The sequence below is a fragment of the Macaca fascicularis genome, chromosome 4 (assembly GCF_037993035.2).
Source record: "Macaca fascicularis isolate 582-1 chromosome 4, T2T-MFA8v1.1".
Lineage (NCBI taxonomy): Eukaryota > Metazoa > Chordata > Mammalia > Primates > Cercopithecidae > Macaca > Macaca fascicularis.
In genome coordinates, this window is record NC_088378.1 from 26,571,370 (window position 1) to 26,594,971 (window position 23,602).

Sequence of the window (23,602 nt, forward strand, 5' to 3'; positions counted from 1 at the left end):
CAACAGAAGCATCTACAGGCAATATGAATGGAGCTGGATGCCTTCCTGTACCTCCCGGACTCCCTTCCTGCAGTCCCTGCTTTCTTCTAAGTACTCTTATCGGTTATGCTGTGGAAAGTGTTCTCATCCCCATGGGGTTATGGGAGTAAGCATGATTAACTGTAGGCTTTAATTTTTTTTTGAATAAATTAAGGGGGAACTGAGGTCCAGTGTGATAGCTACAGGAATAAAACCATGGAAGATGGGAAATAATTAGGTAGTCCTCTCAAGTATGATTATATTTTAATGGTCACAAAATAATTTACATCTAGATTAAATGTTGTGCATTGAGCTAATACATCTCAGAAGAAGAAAACACGATTCTTAAAATTCTTAAAATCATAAAATCGTAAAATCAGTGGGTGTGTATGTGTATGTGCATGTATGTGTAAAGAGGGCTTACGAGTCATGCAATTACATTAGTGTATTACATTAGTTTATTATATTTGTTTACATTTTAAAATGAGAATAAATACCTCTATCATAGAGCTTCTGGAGGCAGGTATAATATTAAATCTTAAAATGCTGAAATAAGCCCTACTTTTCTGACTTTTCCCAAAAGGCCTTGAAATCTAATAACAAGCCAGATTACAGGTATGGTGGATTTTGTTACACTCCAAGGGTTTGCAAAAAGTCTATTAAGCCAAAATTTATAAAGGCCGGGGCTTCCACAGAAACTACTCTGCCTTTCAGTTCCATCATCCTTGAAGAAGGGTGTCTGTGATAATTCTGTGTATTGCAGTGAAGCAGCAGAACTTTTCACAGTAGTGAAAAGAAAAAAAAAATTTAAAATATGTCTTTCTAGCATGCTGTGTATGTATGTTAGAAAGACTTCTAACATGCCATGAAGCTGTGCATATGTATATCCTGTTGTAATCCTGAGGAGGTTTCATTTGAAGGCTATTGGAAGGACTGCTGTAGTAGGCAAAGCAAGAGATGCTGAATGAGTCAGGGCAGCAGAATTAGGGATGAGGAAAAGTATTCAGATTCTAGAAATATTAGGAGATGAAAATAATTTGGTTTGATAGGAGCTGTGATATGAAGTTAAGGAGACATGAGAATGAAGAGTGCTTCTCAGATTCTTGGCTTGAAGTGAGAGCTAGCATAATTTACAAACGTGTAGATTTAAGAATGGGGCAGACTTCATGGGTGTACTGAGTTGGATAATGTCTCCCCAAAATTCATGTTCTTCCTAGAATCTCAGGATGTGACCTTATTTGGAAATAGGATCACTACAAATGCAATTAGTTAGGATGAGGTCATGCTTGAGCAAGGCAGGCTTTTAACCCAATATGACTGTTTTCCTTATAAGAGGAGGCAAGAGACACAAAGAGAAAGACACATAGAGGGTAGACAACATGACCATGCTGGGAGAGATTGAAGTTATGCAACTGTAAACCAAGGGATGCCAAGGTTTGCTGGCAACCACTAGAAGCTAAGAGAGAGGCATAAAACAGATTTTCCCTCTGATTCCACAAAAACAAACCAACCCTAGTGACAGTTGATTGGATTGCTGCCATTCTGAACTGCGTGAAAATAAATTTCTGTTGTAAGTCACTCAGTTTGTGGTAATTTGTTACAGCAGCTCTATCCAACTAATACAGTGGGTATGAGTAAAAGATAACATCAAGGATAAAGATATCCAATAAGCTGTTGTATAACAAGCTCAGAAGATGCAGATTGAGTTGACATTGGCATGCAGTGGGTAAATATAATGACGAGATCTCCTATGGGAAGCACATGGAATCAGAAGGAAAATGGGAGAAAATTGAATCCTGGGAAATGAGTTCCAGTCCCAGCCCAAGAGGAGAAGCAGGAAAGGGTATTGTCATAGCGACGAGGGTATGCAAAGCTTCAAAATGTGTGGCATGATCAACAAGTCATAGTCATTAGAGGGCATAATAGGAGAAGGGTTGAAGGGACTTTTGTTTTGACAAGTAGAAAGTAAGAGTAATGGCTTTAGGATTGGAAGGCTGAACCCAGACTGTGCTGCGTGAGAAGAGAATGAAAAGCAAGGAGATAGGATTAGTCAGTGTCCAGTAGTCATCCCAGGATTATAGGTGAAAGATGGAGGAGAAATTTGGGTGTGCAGGGAATCACGACACAGTGTCCGATTAATTTTTGTTTAATATTTAAAGTAAAGCCTTTGTCCTCGCTTTAGGAGTCATTAGTGTGGGAGACGCCGTAAGTATAGAAAAGATAGTTCATGGAGCTGCTTTCCAATAAAGGGGATTGCGTTAAGGACAAAACTGGAGACCTTGAACATACAATGTTTCCAATCTGTAATAGAAGTTTGAGATGTTTTTAAGGGTGAGTAGTTATTTTTCCTTTCTATGGAAATAACTGTATATGTTAAGAGAAAGGAAACTACTGTTTATTGAGCAATCCGCCAGACCCCTAGGGTTGGAGTCTGGCAGATTGATCAATAAACAGTAATTTGCAGCACATTTTCACAAATTTTATTTGTTCTCCAATCTGTGAAGTTGGTATTACTGCTCTATTTTTTAAGGTGAGTAGGCAAAGAGAGTATCTATTCAGTCATTTCATAGAAAGTGGCAGAACTGAGATTAAAAGCCATTTTTGATTGATGCTTATTTCTTCAATCTACAGACTTTCTACCCTTCTAATTTGATCTCAGTAAAAATGGGCAGCTAACTCACTTATATTGGACCTCCTTAGCCACTGGCTGAGCACACACTCAGGTCTCATCCTCAGTATCGCTTGTAAATATGGCTGCAAAGAGGCAACAGGTTAATAGGTATTGCATCTACCGTATGTATTACCTACTGTGGTCAAAGTCCTACGCCTCTGAAATAAAACAGGTCATTTCAGGTTTTTCATTTATTTTTACCTTATGGATTCAACCATGTGGAAATAGAGGGTTGAGGGAAGCAGTTTTTGTTCATTTCCCTCGGGGAGTTGTGGAGAAAGTTTTTAGGGGAAGTGAGGAATACTTTTCTGGCATCGTAGATCTGGGTCAGCAACCTGAGGTGCTTGTGGACTTTTGCCAAAGAGTATTAAGCTTCAAGTAAAAGCTAGCATAGTTTGTTTCAACTCTGAGAAGTTCCTATTTTAGGTTCCAGGTTTGAATGCTTTGAAAGGAAAAATAAATCCTTCAGTATTCCAATATTGGAGGAAACAAAGCATTGTTTTTACTCATAGATATTTATTTTTACCAACTCTTTAATAAGGTATTTTAATTTATCCCAACTTGATGAAAACTTTTCATATTTTCTTTCAATAATTATTATTGGTCTATTGTCAGTTCATTTGTTTTCTTTTTGTAGGTTTTTGTCTTAACATGACTCATCTGAAATATAAACTAAGTTTGATGACAACAGTTTCGGTTATGTTTAAGGATATCTAGAATTATTTTAGGTAAGGACTGTTGAAAAGATTTATTTTATTAAGTACATCAAGTATTTTATTTTTATTTTTTATTATTTTATTTTATTTTATTTTATTTTGAGACAGAGTCTCGCTCTGTCGCCCAGGCTGAAGTGCCGTGGTGCGATCTCGGCTCACTGCAAGCTCCGCCTCCCGGGTTCGTCACGAAATTCTCCTGCCTCAGCCTCCCGAGTAGCTAGGACTACAGGCGTCCGCCACCACTCCCGGCTAATTTTTTGTATTTTTTTAGTAGAAACGGGATTTCACAGTGTTAGCCAGGATGGTCTCAATCTCCTGACCTCGTGATTTGCCCGCCTCGGCCTCCCAAAGTGCTGGGATTACAGGCGTGAGCCACTGCGCTTGGCCAATAATTTTTTTAATTTTAATTCTCACATTCATTCATAATTGTTTTAATATTGGGTATCTTCCAGTCTTTGTACATTTGTATGGATATTTTTTACATGAATGAAATAATGGTGTACAGTTTGTATCCTACATTTCTTCCTCTTAAAGTTACTATTACCAGTGTAAAAATGAGTAGAAACAGCAAATTAAAGAAAATAACATTTCTTAAAAGAATGTATAGTATCCAATGAAACAGTTTTTGGTTAGATAAAATTTCAGATCATAAGGATATGAAACACTTTCTAGTTTGCTGAAAGACTGCATTCTATTTTCACTGCACCCTGTGGTAATCATTGATTTAACTCAGAAATGAGAAAACAAAATAAAAGGTTTGAAATATACCCAAATGATTAAAATTCATCGCTTTAGCTATTAACAGTATTTAATTGTATAATTCAACTTTTTCAAGGGCAGTATGTACTTACTCTTATAAATTCCTCACCCAGAATTACAGACGTGAAAATATCCTCCAACATCTTTTTCTTTCAATCTCATCCCTTTGTCAACTCTTTATCATTACATAATAATGAGTTATTCCACATGTTACTTTCCGGGCAAGTAATGTTTTCCAGTTAAAATACTAACAAGTCCTAAACTTTAACATTTTTAAATAATGTTTTAGAGATAATATACGGTGCAATGAAAACCAGAAATTTCAGAATAGTTTTAAGAAAAAAATAAGGTCTACCTATATTTGATTTGTCCACCAACTAGAAGTAATCACTATAAAATTATTCTTGGCATACACATAACTTTTTTAAAAACAAAAAATTATCATATCATATTCCCTGTTTCACATTTAGTAAATCATCTTAGTATATATTTCCATTGCAAAAAAAATGACAGTTTTTTAATGGCTCCATTAACTAATTTTCAGGTGACTCCACAGAAAGTTACCAAATTCAGTTTTATAAACAGTAGCACAGTAGATAACTCTGTTCATAATTTTGATACATTATAAACACCTATTTGATTAATTCCTTTGAGTAAATTTCTAGACATAGAATTGCTGCATCAGAAGATGTTAATTTTTAAAGAGTGTTGATATATTTTACAAAATATTTACAGAAAGCCTGTGCAGTTTTCATTCAAAATAATACTTTTACTAACATACTAATACAGTTTCAAAAATTTGAAATTTAGAAATTAGTGGGAAAATATAGCTATATTTATATCTTTTTGATTGGTAGTGAGGTGGAATATTATTAGTTATTTTTATGAATTGTTATTTTATATTCTTTGCCTATTTTTTCAATCTGTTTGCAAGAGCTTTTTATTTATAAATATATTAACTTTTTGTATGTTTATTTTGCAAATTTTAAATGTTTTCTTTTTACCATTAGTGATTTAGGGTGCACTGCTTTGTAGGATACTTAATTTTTTAAGAATATCAAAGTTATCAATTTATTCTCACATAGTTTGTGAAGTTTAAGACAGCCTTTCCACTTGTAAAAGTATTCACCTACATTTGCTTACAGTACTTTTTACATCTTTTGTTTCTATTTTAAATTTTAATCCTTTGATGGTTATTTTAGTAAGAAATAAAGTGGGGATCTTATCTTATTCTTATTCTTATTCTTATTCTTATTCTTATTCTTATTCTTATTCTTATTTAATGGCCAGCCTTGTTTTGCAGCTATTTGTCCTATAATGGGTTCCCTCCCCATTGATTTGAAATAGCATCCTGTGCCTTCTCACCCCCACACCTGCCTTGGAACCTACCTTTCTCATAGCTGTCCCACCATTAGAAGTTCCACAGAAGTGACTGCAGACTCTCTGACTGCTCCCCCAAGCTACCCTGATCCACATCTACCACTCACAACCTGAGCCCTAGAAGGAAAAAAATTTCCTATAACCCTATCATGGCATCCAGCTTTTCTAAATTACCACATTACCAGTTTGGGAACATACAATTTTGTTGGTCCTGAAAAACAGCTAATTTTCAAAAGTTTCAAATGTCTGATATTATAATTCATCTGCTCATTTTTTCTCTTTGTGTTGAAACTTTATTATATGTTTTGCTACCTTCCCCCTGACCCAATGTCTCCTTTGTATTCTTCCTTCAAAACCATTCCATCATGCTACCTGCAACAACTGTTCAATAATAACAAATTAATCGATGTTATTAATTTCCACCTTTTCCCCTAGCCCTGAAGCTTGACTCTCCTCTGGGTATCTTACTTCCCCTTAGGCCCTTTCTATTGGAGACTGTTTATTATTTTCTATTTTATAATCTCAGAGTAGTAGAGGGGGCACATACCTTTCTTGCACCCATATGCCACCTGTACAGTATTTTTCCACTCTCTTATACTCACTCTCGCTCCTTTGAGCACTCTGGCTGTACCATCCTCTACCATTGCTCATTTCTATCATCAATGCTGAGGGTTTGCCACCTGAACAAAACCCTCCTTTATTGAACACTCTAGTGATTGGTGTAGAGTCATCTTCTCCCATCCTTCTTCTGTCTGAAATCTGGTGCCTTCCTATGTACATCCAACATCCTGACTTCTCACTTACCATGTGGTCATGTGTGTTTCTCGGAATTCCCAAATGTATTCCCAAGAGTACCTAGTTAAAGAAGCACAGACTCAGAAGTATATAGAAACGAAAAGCTCATTATAGACTAAGAATTCTCTCTTGGTTTCTCAACACAGATAGGCTAATAACTCAGCTTTCCATTGATCAGAATTTGTGTTGCTTGGTTTAACTTAGACAATCATTTACTGCTAGTATCAAAATATTTGAAAATATAGTTGCATAAGCATACGCATAGAATCAAGACGTTCCAAAAAAGGCATGAAAGTGGTTATACATGTCTACCTCCTGAGGCGGTGAGGTAAGAGGTTGAATGGCTTTGTGACATTATGCCCGGCTGCTGCATTCATGGGCTTTTGTGTCTTGTTTGCTCGTGTTCCTATTTAGTTTTTTAATTAGTATGTCGAGGGAGGCAGATGTTGAGTAAATGCTGTTTTGTAAATTATGAAAGGATTTTTAAAAATTGAAATAATCTTTTTTTTTGCTTTTTGTTTAGCTCTAAATGTTTTTTTGTTTTATATTACTTTCCCTACTTTAGTTGCACCAAAGATTTCTGCATAAACTACTTTAAGATTTGCTCATCTGAATGAAAAGTTATCTTCCCTGAGATAGGATCCAGACCACCTTTTGATGATTTGCTTACCTGACCATGTAGTTCCCTTGAGTTTCTTGTTATTATGATTATGATAAAAGGAGTACAAGCAATCTGGTCATTTTAGCCTACTACTGCCGGATGGATTAGATCACTGCAGGACATTGGCTTAGTTACTGTATAATGACTCATCACAGTTTAGGAGGAAGAAGACCAGCTTAGAGGTCAGGAGATTGACTTTTTTAGTTTTTGGCTAATTACTTTACTACCTGTCTCTGATATTATAGGTTAATGGCTTCTGGGGGGATTAATGAGATTAAAAATGGAGAGATGCTCAAACTTCATTTATTTTACAATTTTGCCTAGGAGTACTGTTCCCTAATCTTAATAAATTATAGTATAAATACCTCCTTGATGCTAAGGAATATGCCAGATCTGAGGAGATCAGGTTGAACAGAAGAAAGTAATAGCCCTTCAAAACACAGGATTAGTGTTGGATAGGTAAATAACTGCAAACTCGATGTGATGAAAGCCACCATAGCGTATGAATCAAGTATAGACATGTCCAGAGATGGTTATAAGTAACCCTAAAATCAGGAATGGTTTCTCTGTAGAGGTGATGTTATTGTTAGATCTTGAAAGATAACCACTAGTTTGCCAGGTAAAGGGGAAAGTGTTCTAAGAAGAGGAAAGAGACTTAAAGTGCAGCACATGTTTAGGGAACTAGAGTTAATTCAACATAATAGAATGTGTACACTAAGGGACAGTGACAGGAGATGTAGTTGGAAGTTTGATAGGAAATAGATTTAGAAGTGCTTTGCCTATCATGCTGAATAGGTTGGACTTGATTGAAGGTTTCAAATTACAGGAAAAATGGAATCTTATTTGTACAGTGGTGTACTGGCTGAAAGTCCATGTCCCTCAGAGCACATATCTCTTCCTCCATTACAGAGAAGTAAGGGACATTAGAGGAAATACGGGGAGGGCTGGACTCAAGTTCTGAGTGGGTAAATTTTTAGATGGATTGACTGGGTGGTTGCCTTCTAAGAAGTAAGTCACATGTGAATTGAAGAAGTATGACTAATTTAGATTTGTTGAGTTTGAGTTAGGGTGTGTAGAACTAAGGAGAAGTCAAGACCAAAGATAGAAAATGTGGGTTTAGCTGTAGATAATTGAAGGCCCTTCATAGAAATTTCTATACTTAAACATGAGTTATGTGTTCAAATATTTTAGCAATAACTTTGCCATAAAAATCATGTGATTTATCTCTTAAATTATGTTTTCCCCATTTTTTTGTGTGTTAGCAGAAACTCAGTAAATAGCAAAATTCTATGAAATTATGGAAGCTTTCAAAGTCATAATTTAAAAGGAACAGACTTCTTCCCCTTTTTTTTTTTTTTTTGTAAATACTTAGACTTTTTTTGCCAAAGATTTTAGTTCTAATGCTTTAGTTTTTCTAACAGCTACTTTAAAGTTTCAAGGATAGAGTTTAAATGAAGGATACATTCAAGCATACCCTTTAGCTAGGAACTAGCTCTGCTCTGATTTTTATTTAGCTATCGTTGGAGAACATTCCGAAAAGTGTGTGTATAGATTATGCAACTAGTCACTTAGGGCCCCTGATCCCTTGTTAACCTGGCCCTCTTAAGAGACAGTGAACTGGGGGTGCCCTGGGAACAGCTAGGTCAGACGCAGTCCTGTTGCTTAGCAGTCCCCATGGATCAGTCACAAGGGGTTGTTGCTGAGCAACCAGTGCTCTAGTGGTGCTTCATCCCCCAAGGAGTTTTGCAGTAGTAGGGGCTCACCTCCACCAGAGAAGCAGTACAGTCAGGCAGGGGGCAAATGTCCCCCAGAGGCATGAGGGTTGTTAGTAAGTATTTGACCTTGGAATCAGAGAAGATGACTTAAGTTCTCTGAACATACAAGTGATTTATGGAATTATTGATGTAAATTTAATTAAACATGAACTTGGGGCAGGGCAGGTAGTTCTGGCAGCTAGAGTTCTCGTTTCAAGTACTTTGATTTCAGTTTCTTTCTTCTTCAGCCTTATTTGCAAGGTGAGTTTTCTGGGTCAATGCAAAGTAATTTTTTATGCTGCATGGAATATGTAACTTTCCAATTAGCATTATTAAGCCAGAGCAAACATTTATGTTTGAGGAAAACCACCAAGCAAATTATTACTTTGGTCATGTGGGCCTGAATGTCAGAGTATTTAATTCAATACCGATACAAGAATTTGCCACTGATATTTGAGATGTGCTTTGAATTTTCTTTCTGTGTAGAAAGATCAGAACATAACAATTCACGAGGACCATGTCTTATTTTACTTTTAATATTTAATACAGCACATAAATTACTCTTTAGGAGAGTTGACAAAAAGTTGAAACTAATCAGCTCTTGTAAGGAAGGCTGAGTTCTGCCAGTGTTGAGCAACGGGTTCTTCTTAAGATCCAGGCGCATGTTTTAAAGATCACGCTATAACATCATCAGTATATTGAAGTAATGCACAGTTGCATCAAAGGCTGAAGTCTGGAGTAGAGAAATGTGCCTTGTCAGATTTGAGAAATAATGTTGGCCAGCTCTTTCCCTCCCACTACTTTTTGATTCAGTACCTCTGGCCTTGGGCTGTAACTGTTTGCCTACTGATCCAAAGGGTGAGGAGGCAGGGCTTTGTCCTGTATACAAAGGGGAAGCCTCTTTGTTGGCTTTGAGATCTGTACTCTCTGTAGGATCTACATTATTTAAAAAAAATACTTAAAAACTTGAAAATTTCCCTCAAGCTTTGCACCCAGATATTTTACACGCATGCATATAAACACACAGATGTGTCGAAGATCATTCAAGTTACTTTTAAGGTATTATTACATGAATAGTAACAGAACAGTGATAAGTTTTTTTCTAAGACACCATATTTAAAGCTACTTTTAAGAGTGATTTTTTTTTTTACTGTTTCTATCATATATATCATTGGCAGGAGCAATCCATTTCTCTTTCCTGTGTAAGAGTGTTAATAAATCTAAAACACATTAAACACAGTAGTGCCAGGCATTGTTCTACGTGACAAGAATTCAGTGTGTCATTTAAACCTCTTAAAAACTCTATGTGATGAATACTATTATTATAGATATTTTTACTTATAGGGAAGCCTAGGCTGTTCCAGAAAGGTTAACTTGGCCAAATGTACACCATAAAGATTTATAATCAGTAAGTGTGTCTTCAGAACCCATGTTCTCAAGCATGACAATATATTGTAAGTACCAAATTATTTCATGAGGGCAACTTAATCAAAATCCATAGAAAAACATGTTTGTAAATTATAATGGTATGATGAAAGACTGCAGGAGATTGAAGATTACAACATCATTTGGGTAAAAAGGTTTGCTTATTTTATTCTTTGGGCTATAGTCCATAGCAGGAAACCTTTTTGATCAAGTTTCTTTGTATCCATCCACATCCTATGAACATGAAACAAAAATTCAGGAGGCATATTAGCACCCTTGTTTCTCTCCAGTATCAGATGTGAAGACATATTATCTTTGATATGAGATGTAAAGGAAGAGGAAATCCTTAAAAGAAAACTTAGAGGTAATGAATAAGTCTATGAACTGCTTTTGAGTCAATTCTCCAAAAACATTCATATTTCTTAGAACTTTGAGATATAAAGCAAAATATTAAGTATCAAGGAATGGTCATTTAATCATAAGAGAAAAAATATAGAGAGGAAAAGAATATATATATAAGCCAGGTCAAAAGTCCAAGAATATTGTGAGGCATCATGATGTGTAGTGGATTAATTGTGGGCTTTAGGGTTGAACAGAGCTGAGTTTGAATCCCAGCTCTGGGAGTTATTAGCTGTGTGACCTTAGGGACGCATCTCACTATCTTTAAGCTTTGCAAAAGGTCCACTATGTGATAGATTAATTACAATGATTAAATGGACTAAAATGCAAAGTGCCTACTAAAGTTCATCATACAGAACAGTTGTTTGTTAAATGTCAAAATCCCTTTATTTCCTTTTCCTCCTAACAGTAGCAAAGTAAAAAGAGATTTATCTTGGGGACTTAAAGGGTGAAAGGAGTTTCACAGTAGAATTACTGGGTTAAAGTTTGCCAACATTTTTAAGACTTTGAGTCAACTTTGCCAAACTACTATGTAAAAGCAGTTGTGCAATGCGATGTTACCTTTTTAATTAAGATAACCTGATTTTACCTTGCCTAATAAAAATGTTTATGGTTTTGACTTGAATCTAGGAAGACAAATTAGATGAGATGTTTAACTAGTTGTATGAACTGATACCTGAAAGATGAATGTATCTCTAATTCTTGGTCATTTTTTTTTTCAGTTCCTTTTTATTCATTCTGCACCTACTGAGGCTTTTAGTACTTGAATAAAACATTTCAGATAAATTGGATTTTGGTCATTTCAGTGTATTTTTAAATCAACTAGTCTAGTTCTAACCCTCCTTTCCACAAAACTGGGTCTGTGTTTCCTCCATTGTATCTACCACATGGTAGATAAAAAGATTTTCCCATGAATGTATAAAGCAGATTATTTGCAATTTTATGTAAATTAAAAAGCTACGGGGCCGGGCTTCACTTTGGGAAGCCAAGGCAGGAGAATCAATTGAACCCGAGAGGTGGAGGCTGCAGTGAGCTGAGATTGTACCACTGCACTCCAGTCTGGGCAACAGAGCAAGACTCCGTCTCAAAAAAAAAAAAAAAAAAATTAATTAATTAATTAATTAACTTTTTTTTAGAAAGCTGTGAAAATGTAGCAATTGCCAAGGTTAGTTTAAATACTGTCACAGTTGTAGAAATCAAGCATATATTATGGGGAAAGAAATAGACAACAGATTAGATTGGTCAGCTTCAGTGGCTCACGCCTGTAATCCAAGCACTTTGGGAGGCCTAGGCAGGTGCTTAGCTTGAGCCCAGAAGTTTGAGATCAGCCTGGGCAACATGGACAAACTCTATCTCTACAAAAAATTGAGATCTTAACAATTAGTCAGGTGTGGTGGCATGCAGCTGTAGTTCCAGCTACTCAGGAGGCTGAGAAGGGAGGATCTCTTGAGCCCAGAAGGTCAAGACTACAGTGAGCCAGGATTGCATTACTGCACTTCAGCCTGGGTGACAGAACAAGATCCTATCTCAAAATATAGATAGACAGATAGAGATAGATAGATAGATAGATAGATAGATAGATAGATAGATAGATGATAGATAGATAGATAGATAGGTTAGAGGTCAATGAAATGAAAAATTAATATTAACTAAATTAGAGAAGTTGAATAGAATAATGCTAATTTTGTTGTGAATACTTATTAATGAATACACTTGAGTGGTTCATATTTTCACAACTGTATAAATTCACCCTTTTTGAACTTTATGGAGCAAAAATGAGTGTAAAACACATTTGCAAATATTCTTTAAAGTTATTATATACCTTTTGCTAACATGAGTAAAGATTTATGAATTTCCATTCAATGCTCACTTATTGAATACCTAAAATATATTGTCCTAAATCCTACAGATAATTGAATAAAATATTGCCATTCAAGATGTTCACAGGCTCTGGGGAAGACTATCACACATGGCTGTAACAGAAAGCATCAGAGAGTCATGAAAATAATGACTTGGGGGCAGAGATTCTGATTAATACCAATCTGGAACAATTCCTACAGCTTCAGAGAAGAGGCAGCATTTGAGTTGGGTCATTAAGAATGGCCCACACTCTTCTAGGAAGAGCAAAAGGAAATGTGTGTTCTAGACAGATGAAGCAGAATGTTTTTTGTGTGGCCTATTTGTGTTAATCTTTTGCTATTTATTGCTAGCCCTATGTGGCCAAGGGATCCAAACAACCACATTTTATCACAACTTGTACAAGTTCTCATACAAAGGAAGCACTCAGTATATATTCTTTTTTAATATATGAATGGATGAATGAATAAATGAACACACTTAAAGATCCTTCTTAATATGAGCTGATAACTTTCAAACAAAAATTATATCACATTGAGAGTTGTTTTTCTTTACTTGATAACACCTATGCAATTCAAAAGAAAATGTAAATTTTCTAAACTCTGATTAACATTTGTCTCACCAATCTTTAACTTCTGTGAGTTTTAGTCCTAGCACTCTGCTCTTCTCTTTCTATAATTAGTTTGTACACTTTTGTTGGCTTGTTTAAATGCATGAATTAAAATGTATCACTTCTTAAGTTACTCCCTGATTTTGGTCAATTGATTGTATTTACTGTTTTTGATTGTATATACTGGATTTGATCAATTGATTGTACTTACTGTTAATATTGTTTCCCAGCTGCCTATTGGATAAGCTCTTCTTGGTTGAATTACTCTCACTGAATACCTGAATGCCTTAATTTGAACTCATCATGTTCCTTCCAACTTTTCTTACCAATTGTCCCTTTTCTGGATAATTCCTGGGGTATGTTGGACTCTTTTTTCTCCCTACCCAAATCAACAATCAACCCTGGCATAAATTATGTTGACATCTTTCACATTTGTCAACTTTTAGTCACAAGCTAAAACACTTGGCTTATTACCCCAAATAACCTTCATTCACTTTTCTTCAGTCTTGCAGACAGCTAATTGTTCTACATCCTTTCTTGACATAACATAGACACTTTCATGGTGATCACTCATTTACTGATAAAGAAACTTCTTTTTATAAAATATCATTAATTTCTCTCCATGATTTAATTTATAAAGTATATAAAATACAGAAAATAAATAAGTTAATTAAAATCATACAAGATTTTAATTGTGTATCATCTTACAGAAAACATTTACATTTTGTTATGTATGGGATTAACATATATACTTTTAAAAAACAAAATTGTGATTCTATTGTATATCGAGTGTATCCAGTTCTTTCATTTATCATTTATGAAATATTTGCCATGTCTTATGATTACATATTCTTTAAGACATGGTGAGTAGAATAGCATTACTTAAAGAGTAATAGAGTAAAGTCTGAATCTCTCCAGTGGGCTTCTTAGCTATGTGATCTTGGGTAAGGTAGTGAATATTTTTGAGCTTCAGTTTTGTCATTTGCAAAATTAAGATCTTAATAGTTGTAATGAAGATTTAATGACATAGTGCATACAAAGTATGCCCTGCTCATTAATAGCTAGACTACATGTTAGCTACAATTTCTGGTTTCTTATAGCTAGATACTATTTCTTCGTATGGCTACATCATACTTTATTGGACTGCACCCCCAGTTAGACTTATTGCTACTAATTCAATCTTAAACTTTTTGCCTGGCTTTCAGGATTCCTTATAACCTAGCCTGACCTGACTCACTACATTTTTCACAATTTAAATTCTCTCCTCTCTGTAACCAATTTCTTTCCAGTTGCTTGTGTTCAATATACTGACTTTCACCTTATCTCCCTTACTTGAGGTTACCTAGTGTTGTTTGTGTATACAGGAAACATTCCTGGGTAGAGGGGAAAGCTGATTCCATGGGGAACTCAGCAGCTGGGATGTGGCCTCAGAATCAGGCCAAATGAGGGCTCAGTGCAGGTTCTTTATGCCCTGCAGCAACTCGTAATTGGAAGGTTTCTGTTGAGGGCCATCAGCCACTGATAATCAGCTGGGGAAATGAATAGTTCAGTCTTGAAGGGGGCATCTGGTGGCACACCTCAATGTCCATTACACCTGCTTCATAATACTCTCTGTCTTTCATTGTACTTGAATAAGCCTTTTCTCATCTGTATTACCCAGACAGAGCTATATGCTAGATGTCAAGGCTGAAATATTGAGTTGTGATACATAATGCAATATGCATTGCATCAACAGGAAAAATACTACAGGAGCCAACTGAAAGAGCTAATGATGACCCAATCTGGAACAATTTGCAGAGCATAATAAAGTACTATTGGATTATAATCCAAAGTATAAAATATAATATCCCCCATGAGTTCATATAATTATGAATAAATAATTGAAACATAAATAAATGAGAAGAAGAGATAAATCTCCTGTGTAGAAGAATTCCAAATAATTTATGTAGATACAATATCCTCAACGAGGTAGAAAATAACTCCTTTCTTCTTAATTGTGGGCTACACATAGTGACTTCTTTCCCAAAAATACTGTGGAAAGCAGCAAAAGGCAGACTAACTTTTCAGTGGAGAAACCTGACAAACACTATCTCATCAAGGTCAACATCGGTAGTGATGCCGTATTGAATTTACAGACCCTTGATATGATGTGATGAAAATGGCACTTTTCCTATGTGGTCTTCCTCCCAAAATCCCATAGCCACAGTCTAATCATGAGAAAAACACCAGGCAAATCCCAATTGAAAGACATTCTACAAAATATCTGTCAAATTATTAAGGTCATTAAAAACAAGGAAAGTCTAAGAAAATGTCACAGCAAAGAGGAAACATGATAACTAAATGTAATACGGTATCCTAAATGACACTCTGAAATACCATGGGGGCACTGGATAAAAATTAAAGAGATAGGAAGTATGGGATTTAGTTGACAATAGCATATCAATATTAGTTCATTAATTGTAATAAATGTACCATACATATGTAAGATACTAATAATAGGGGAAACTGGGTATGGAACACTAGAGGAACTTTCTGTATTATCTTCAATTTTTTGTAAATCAAAACTATTGTAAACAATTATGTTAAAAAGAAATACTATTACCGTAGGACCCAGCAATTCCACTTGTGTGTATATATCCAGAAGATTTGAAAGCAGGGTGTTGAGGGAATATTGGTATACCCATGTTCATAGTAACATTATTTACAATATCCAAAAGGTGAAAGTAACTCAAGTGTCCATTGATGGATGAACACAAACAAAATATGGTATGTACATTAGAGTATTTTTATTTAAGGCTTTATTCAGCCTAAAAAAGGGAAGAAATTCTGACACATGTTGCCACATAGATAAACTTTGAGAACATTATGCTAAGTGAAGTGAGCTAGTCACAAAAAGACAAATACTATATGATTCCACTTATAAAACTATCTAGATAGTAAAATTTATATAAACAGACAGTAAGATGATGGTTATCAGGGGTTTTGGAAAGAGAAATGGAGGTGGTAGCTTAACGGGCACGAAGTTTCAGTTTTGCAAGACAAAGAAGTTGTGGAGATTGGTTGTATAACAATATGAATATGATGAAGAATATGCTTAAACTATATAAACTGAACTATATGCTTAAAAATGATTAAGATGATGAATTTTATTTGATTTTTAACAATAATTTTAAAAAGCACTATTAAAATTACCATTTTCAATCCATTAGCCTGATGAAATCAATACTGCACATATATGCTATATCTGTTTCTTTTCAGTTTATGATCCTCAGTGCCCTGTTTGGCTAATTACCCAGTGATCCAAAACAGTAAAGAGGTTAAGTAGGATAATCAGTATCATCCAAAAGTATTTGCAACCAATGCTCATCCAAAAGCCCATATAAAAGTTACCCGGAAACCAGCAGGATGGGATGCTCATGAGAACTCAGGGGTTGAAGGAGAGGAAAACATGGATTAGCAGCATTTTTTGTCATTTTTAATGTCTAAAATAAAGACTTCCTTGAGCTGAGGTCACAGTGCTAATTATATATTAAGGAATATTTGGTTGATATCTTTTATTTCCTCTTTGGAAACAGAACAAACAAACATCCTATTGCACACACTCTACATTTCTTTCATTTAAAACTCTACAACACAATGACAGAGAATAGGTACATATTTTCCATTAGTGTCCAGTAATGTCTGGAGATATTAGCAGAGTTTGAAGAAGATGGCATTAATATCTGTGCTACATATGGCAGTTGAGTGATTTTAATTAAATGGCAGGTTCACACAATTGAGATTTGTCACTGTTTTGAGCTCCCTTTCCTTTTTCCCACTCTTTTAGATTCAGAGTGTCTTTGACATCAAAGTATATTACAGTTTAATTCCTTTGGTGCTCTTTTTTGGGGGGTGTGGGGGAAGCCAAAACAAACTTCTTTCCAAAAGAAAGCTGTAAGACTTAAGAGTGTGATCACAGATACCTCTTGGGTCCCAATCTGAATTTAGTGTTAAACAAAAGAAGCAAGTTCATACTTTTGCAGATCTTCAGGGAGCGTAGTAACCGTATATTTGGAATTTCATTGTATGTGAACTTCCTTAAATCTCAGAACAACCTGGAGAGACAGATAGGATTAATATTATTGTGCCATTTGGTGAGCAAAGTTCTGCCATTCACCTCCAGGAAAGGAGATGACTACTCAAAATCAACAGCTGATAAATAGATGAGTTGAAACTAGAACTACTAGAACTGAGTTCAGTTCTTCTGTCTTTATGTTTCAATGTCTTTACAACATTCTTTTGCTGGTGTATTTGTAAACTATATGAGAAGCAAAGGAGAGAGTAATCAAACTATTTGAAAACTAAGAGTGGCTAACATAACAATGTTGACATTTGGGGGAAAAGATACTTTATTTGAGAATCATAGTGAAATATCTCCACCACATTTCTTGGGCTTTATACAAATTGGAAGTTCGGTTACTGTCCCAGCGTGACAGGTGTGTGGAGAATGGATTAGAAGGGGAATGACTCAGGCCAGGAAGACTAGTGAGAGATGTCATAACTGCTGAAAGAATGGATGGCATGGAAGAAGCTATGACTGGGGAGAATTGAACTAGATTTGCCCATGCAAATGGAATTGGAAGGAAGAGTGACTTGAAGAACATTAAGAGCCTGGAATAGATAGCATTTGATGGTTTGTTAGAAAGGAGTAGGGAAGAGAAGACAGCAGACAACATTGATCCCTGAATACATAATATGAAACTAGACTCTTCTCTGCTCTGAATAACCTTGTATACAAAGAGAAGAATGTTGACATTACTGGCCCCACATTTAGAAAAAAAAAACAGATGATCTTCATAAAATGAAAGAGACATGTCTCATTCATTTTTAACATCTAAGCATTTACTATGTGTCTGCTCAAATATGTAGACTGCCTGAGTGAAAGGGCATCTGGTTAACCCAGTGATCAACTGTGGCCACCTCCACAGAAGTACATATGTAAATGAAAAGAACTCGGTTGTTTTCCAGCTATTTAAAGCTCATAACCAGTTTTTAAATGGTGACTTTTTTTTACATATAAATACCTAAAAGAATATGATCAGAAAAAAAATTCAAGTGAATTTGCTACCTATTCATAGCAAAATGTTATATTGCCTCTTGATGGTGAGGCGTTATGCATAGACTGGATTTTATTGGATTCATTTCTCTCCAACAATTCCAATCACTAGATCTCATGATTAGGAAAACAATGTCCTTGCTCCTTGGTATTTAAATTCAAAGGTGAACAGTTGCAGGGATATATTGCTTTTTAAATCACACATTTGAGAAAGGCTATCATTCACCTAGTGAATCTATTTTCAATGGAAATTTGAAAATATATTAAAAAATCTTGCTTTCTTGTTGATTTTACTATTCAGTAAGAATGTCTCTAACTGTTCATGTTACACAGTTTTAGAGCAAAACACAAGAGAGACTGCTCAGAATACAATTGATGTGTTTGAATGGTGAACAAAATAATACAAAGAAATATATTCCTTATTTATCTGGGTGTATGGAGCTGCTTACTCAAGAAAATTTGTCCTGCTCTTGCTCTCAGAGAAACTGAATAAAACAATTTGGGGAAAGGAATAAAAAAGACAGTGAATGTTGTTTTAAAAACATGTGACATTTGGTCACTAAATTAGACGTTTTTGTCTAAGGAACAACTTGTTCTTTTTTGCAAGAGACAAGAAACTAGAGATGTTTATCTTAATAAATCTTTTCCTGCCTTTGTTTCCTTCAGGAGTCATGCTATACTGAAAAGACACTCCATCAAGAGAACTCTGGGAGAAGCAGGAAACCCTGTGCCAGGGACAGGAAAGATAGGAGTAAGTACATTTTTGTTCCGTTGATCTTGGAACATATGGAATAGTATATTGAACATGTTCCTAAAAATATATTTGTTGCTATAAAGCCAGATGACAGCAAAGAAAATGTAAGGTGGGATATCTTCATTTTAGAAAACAATGTAGTTTAATATAAGGTTGATAGAATATACTGTTAATTTCTAATTAATAGCAAACAATACATACTGGGACCTTGAGGTACACATTTTCAACTCGTGTCTGCCAGGGATAAGTGATTAGTAGAGGCTGAGTTTGGTTAGATATTTCCACTCTTAGCTGTGCCTATTTAAATGGTTCTCTTAGAGGCGGCTTGCCCATCAGAATGATATTGTGAAATTTATAGCCTTTAAAATAGAAGAGAAATTCATACTGCCTATCAGATCTTATAAACTGACTGCTTTTCTTATTACTACTCTCCTTAGAGACCATAGTAACAGAATTATAATTAGTACATACAATTAAATATTCTTGATGACTAAACCTCAAGTTAATACTTGTTTCAGAGACAGGTTTTTGTGTTCTGGTATCTCACAGATATCTGTCCTATCTATCTCCTATCTATCTATCTATCTATCTATCTATCTATCTATCTATCTATCTATCTATCTATCTACCTACCTGCCTACCTACCTATCTATCTATCATCTATCTATCTATCTATCTATCTATCTATCTATCTATCTATCTATCTATCTAGGACAGATATCTGTATGTACTCGTACTTGCCTACATCAGTAGTGCATCCTTTGAAAACTGAGGCCACATTCATATTGCAGTCTTATTAGTATTTCATAAAATTGTTATCAGTTTGTACCACAGGAACAGAAAACCAAACACCGCATGTTCTCACTCATAAGTAGGGGTTGAACACTGACAATACATGGACACAGAGGGGAATATCACACACCGGGGCCTGTCAGGGGGTGTGGGGTAATGGGAGGGATGACATTAGGAGAAATACCTAATGTAGATGGCGGGTTGATGGGTGCAGCAAACCACCATGGCACATGCATACCTGCACATTCTGTACATGTATCCCAGAACGTAAAGTATAACAAAAATAAATAAATAAATAAAAAATATATAAATGTTATCAGTTTGGTAAAACTTGTATTTGAGGGCACCTGGATCCCTTAGTGCTACATTCTCCTACCCAGTGTGAGAACCTTGCTTCTCCACTGCAGCTTAGGTGACAGACCAAGAGAACCCAAGGTCAGCTGCAGCCTGAGGGGAGGCTCCAAAGTTCTTCTCCCCCTCTCATATTCCTACTAGAACACAACTCCAGGGGAGCAGGAAGGAGTGGAAGACATTACGTTTGGTTTAGGCTCATTGCCTAGTCTTCTTAAAACTAGTGTACAACTTTCCTATTAACCCTCCGTGATTTCGTTTAAACATTGACAATAGGTTCATTTCCATGGCTCACCAGAGCATTTTCACTTTGATGTGAAAATTTAAATTTATGTCAACATGTCTAAAAATAAATTTAAGAATAACATGTCCTAATTAAAATCTACTTTTATTATAAACTAATTTCACACAAATAATTTTACCCAAACCATTTATGTTTCTACATAAACCACTAGAATCTCCATATGAGAACAAAATAAGTAGAATTATAAATACAAATTAATTTTATACTTAAGGAAAATTAAAACTAATATATAAAATAATTTATTAGGTCTATATTGCGGGCTGAGTATACAGTGATTTATAAGCATAATCTTATTTAATTCTCACAATAACTCTCTGAGGAAGGTAAGGAGGCATGGTTATTTCTTGTGATACAAGCATACTTTGCCAAATGCACACATTTAGCAAGTGGGTGGTGAGTTAGGACTTGAGCCTAATTTTGTCGGATGCATAAGCCTATGTCTTTGACCAGCTTGAATAGAAATGTTTGGTGGGAGGTAAAGCACTATGTTTAAATGACTATAGTATCTTATTTTCATCAGCTATTTATAATCAGTTACTAGAAATACACACTCTTAAGGAACAAATTATCCCTATACTCTATGAATTCTTTGAAAGAGAAAACATTTTTCTGATTTATTTATTAAGAAGCACAATACTAAAAAAGTAAAAGAAAAAAACAAAACTAATAAAAGTATCACAAAAAAGAAAATCATAAAAATTCATTGAAATACTAGCTAAAGAATGTAGTTATCAATAAAATAGAATAATACAACACATGGTGTTTATTCTAGGTATGTGAAAGTGGTTCAGTATCAGGAAACTTATTAAAGTGATTTCATAATCTTAGACCAAAGAATAAAACCCCTATTTTAACTTCCAAATAGATTTCAAATGACCTTTGATAAAATGCAACCATATTTCTTTTAAGAAAATACACATACATGTAACGTAGTAATTTAGGAATAGAGAGATGTCATTAAAATACAAAAAAGTGATTTCAACAAAGCAGAAAAACCCTAGTAGCTTACTACATGACCAATTTCATCACTTATAGTTAATACCATTTAACAAATTTTAATCAATGCAATAAATGTTTTAAAAGACTAATATTTTCTGCATTTTTCCTATATATGCTAGGAACTGTTATAAATGCTTTACAAATATTAACTCATTTAATCCTCACAACAATCCTAGGACATATGGACTATTATCATTCTATTTTACAAATTGGGAAGCTGAGGCCAAGAGATGCTAAGTAACAAGGCCAAGGTCATGAAGCTAATAAGTAGTAGAGCTGAATTAAAACTCATATGGTTTGACCCATGAGTCTTTAATCATAAATACCATGTTATGCTGCCTCTCAAAGATGATAATTATTATAAAAAAGGTTACATTTTTTTTGCTAAAAATATATATTTTACTAAAAATCCCAAGAAAATTAACTGAAGAACCATTAGGGTAATGAACTTTGTTAAGTAACCCTACAAAAGATAAATGTGTAAAAATCAGTTGGTTTTTCTATGACAGCAGCAAATAAAAAACATTCAAAAAACTCATCATAGCAATTAAATATTATATAGCTATGAATAAACTGTTAAAGAAATGTACAAGACTTAAATTAAGAAAATAATATCTATAGAGAAATACAAGATAAACAATTGGCTGTTAAGTGTGTTATGCAGAAAAAAAATTAGCAGTAATGAAGGTTTATATTATATTCTTGGATGAGAATAATAGATGTTGAACAGATGTTAGCTTCCTCAAATTAATTTATAAAGTTAGTACAATTTCATTTAAAATCCCAAAAAGGACTTGGGAGAGAGCTTGGCAAAATGATTATTAAAATTCATCTGGAAGCATGGACAGTCTGGAAAAGGTACATTTTTGAAAAAAGAAGAAAGATGAAACTTGCTATTTCCCTGTATTAAAGCATATTAAAAAGTTATAATTATTAAAACTGTGTGGTACTATTTACTAACATAGAAACTTAGAGAAGCCAAGTCAGTCTGAGAAAACCCCAAACAGATCAAAGCACATGTAAAATTAGTGCATAAGAAAAACCACATTTTATGTTGATGGAGAAAGTAGTGACTCTTCAAAAAGCACAACAACAATAATTAGTTAATATTAGGAAAACATGTAAATTTGGATATTTTATTTATACAATATACAAATAATTTGTCAGATTGATAAAAGCAGAACAACGACCGAGACATAACTGGAGGAAAATAGATTGGCAAATAATTTCATAACCTTGTCTAACATGACATTGAAGGCACAAATCATAACTGGAGATTGATAGACTTAATTGTAGATATATTAAAACTTCTGTACATATAAAACAAAGAAGAGACCCAAATAGCATGAACCTAATAAATGTTTGAAAATTGCTCTTCCTTGATTTTTTGAGGGGAAATGGAATTAATAAATCAGTAAGTCCTTACTAACATTCCAATATATTACTGTTTGACAGCTTAATAAAGCAGAAATTGTTCTGGGATAGTACTAATTTGCTATTTTATCTCCTGAAGGCACACAGCATCACAGAAGTTTTTGCGTGAAGAATATATAGTATGTCTTAGTTAAAAATAAAGATGAAGGCCGGGCACGGTGGCTCATGCCTGTAATCCCAGCACTTTGGGAGGCCGAGGCAAGTGGATCACAAGGTCAGGAGATCGAGACCATTCTGGCTAACACAATGAAACCCTGTCTTTACTAAAAATACAAAAACTTAGCTGGGCATGGCGGCGTGTACCTGTAGTCCCAGCTACTTGGGAGGCTGAGGCAGGAGAATGGCATGAACCCAGGATGTGGAGATTGCAGTGAATGGAGATCACATCACTGCACTCCAGCCTGGGTTACAGAGTGAGACTCCATCTCAAAAAATAATAAATAAATAAGTAAATAAAGATGAAGTTCTAGAAAAGACCAGTGATAATATGGAAAGTTGAATTGTTCCACCTAAAAAGATCAATTAATTTGGCTTAGAGTATCCAAGAGAGTAGAGGATTTCAACCAGACAGTTTTATAATTCTTACATGTGCCAGGGCATTTTATTTCAGTAGAAATTATTTGCAACCACCTTGAGTAATCTCCGAATTAAGATAACATGCTAAAATAAGTTATCTCTAATAAAAATGAAATAATTCCATTTCTGTCTTGAGCTATGTGGTAGATAACTACAGAGTAGTGACACAATGATAAAATTTGGAGAGAAATGTTTCCTGTTTTATTGAAGTTGATGATACAAGAAAGATTGTTTGTCTCCTTCTAGAGTATC

At 34.8% G+C, this 23,602-nt stretch overlaps 1 protein-coding gene across 12 annotated transcripts in view; it reads left to right on the forward strand.

The window, feature by feature from the left end:
• Window positions 1-23,602, forward strand: part of PKIB (cAMP-dependent protein kinase inhibitor beta) — a 245,378-nt gene that overhangs the window by 133,568 nt on the left and 88,208 nt on the right. For all 12 annotated transcript variants that reach the window (XM_074036961.1, XM_074036962.1, XM_065543273.1 and 9 more), the window contains one exon: window positions 18,807-18,891. Coding sequence is in view for 2 of the 12 variants with exons in the window: in XM_065543268.1 (XP_065399340.1) it covers window positions 18,807-18,891 (85 nt within the window). In the remaining 10 variants the exon portion in view is untranslated. The remainder of the gene's footprint in view (window positions 1-18,806; window positions 18,892-23,602) is intronic.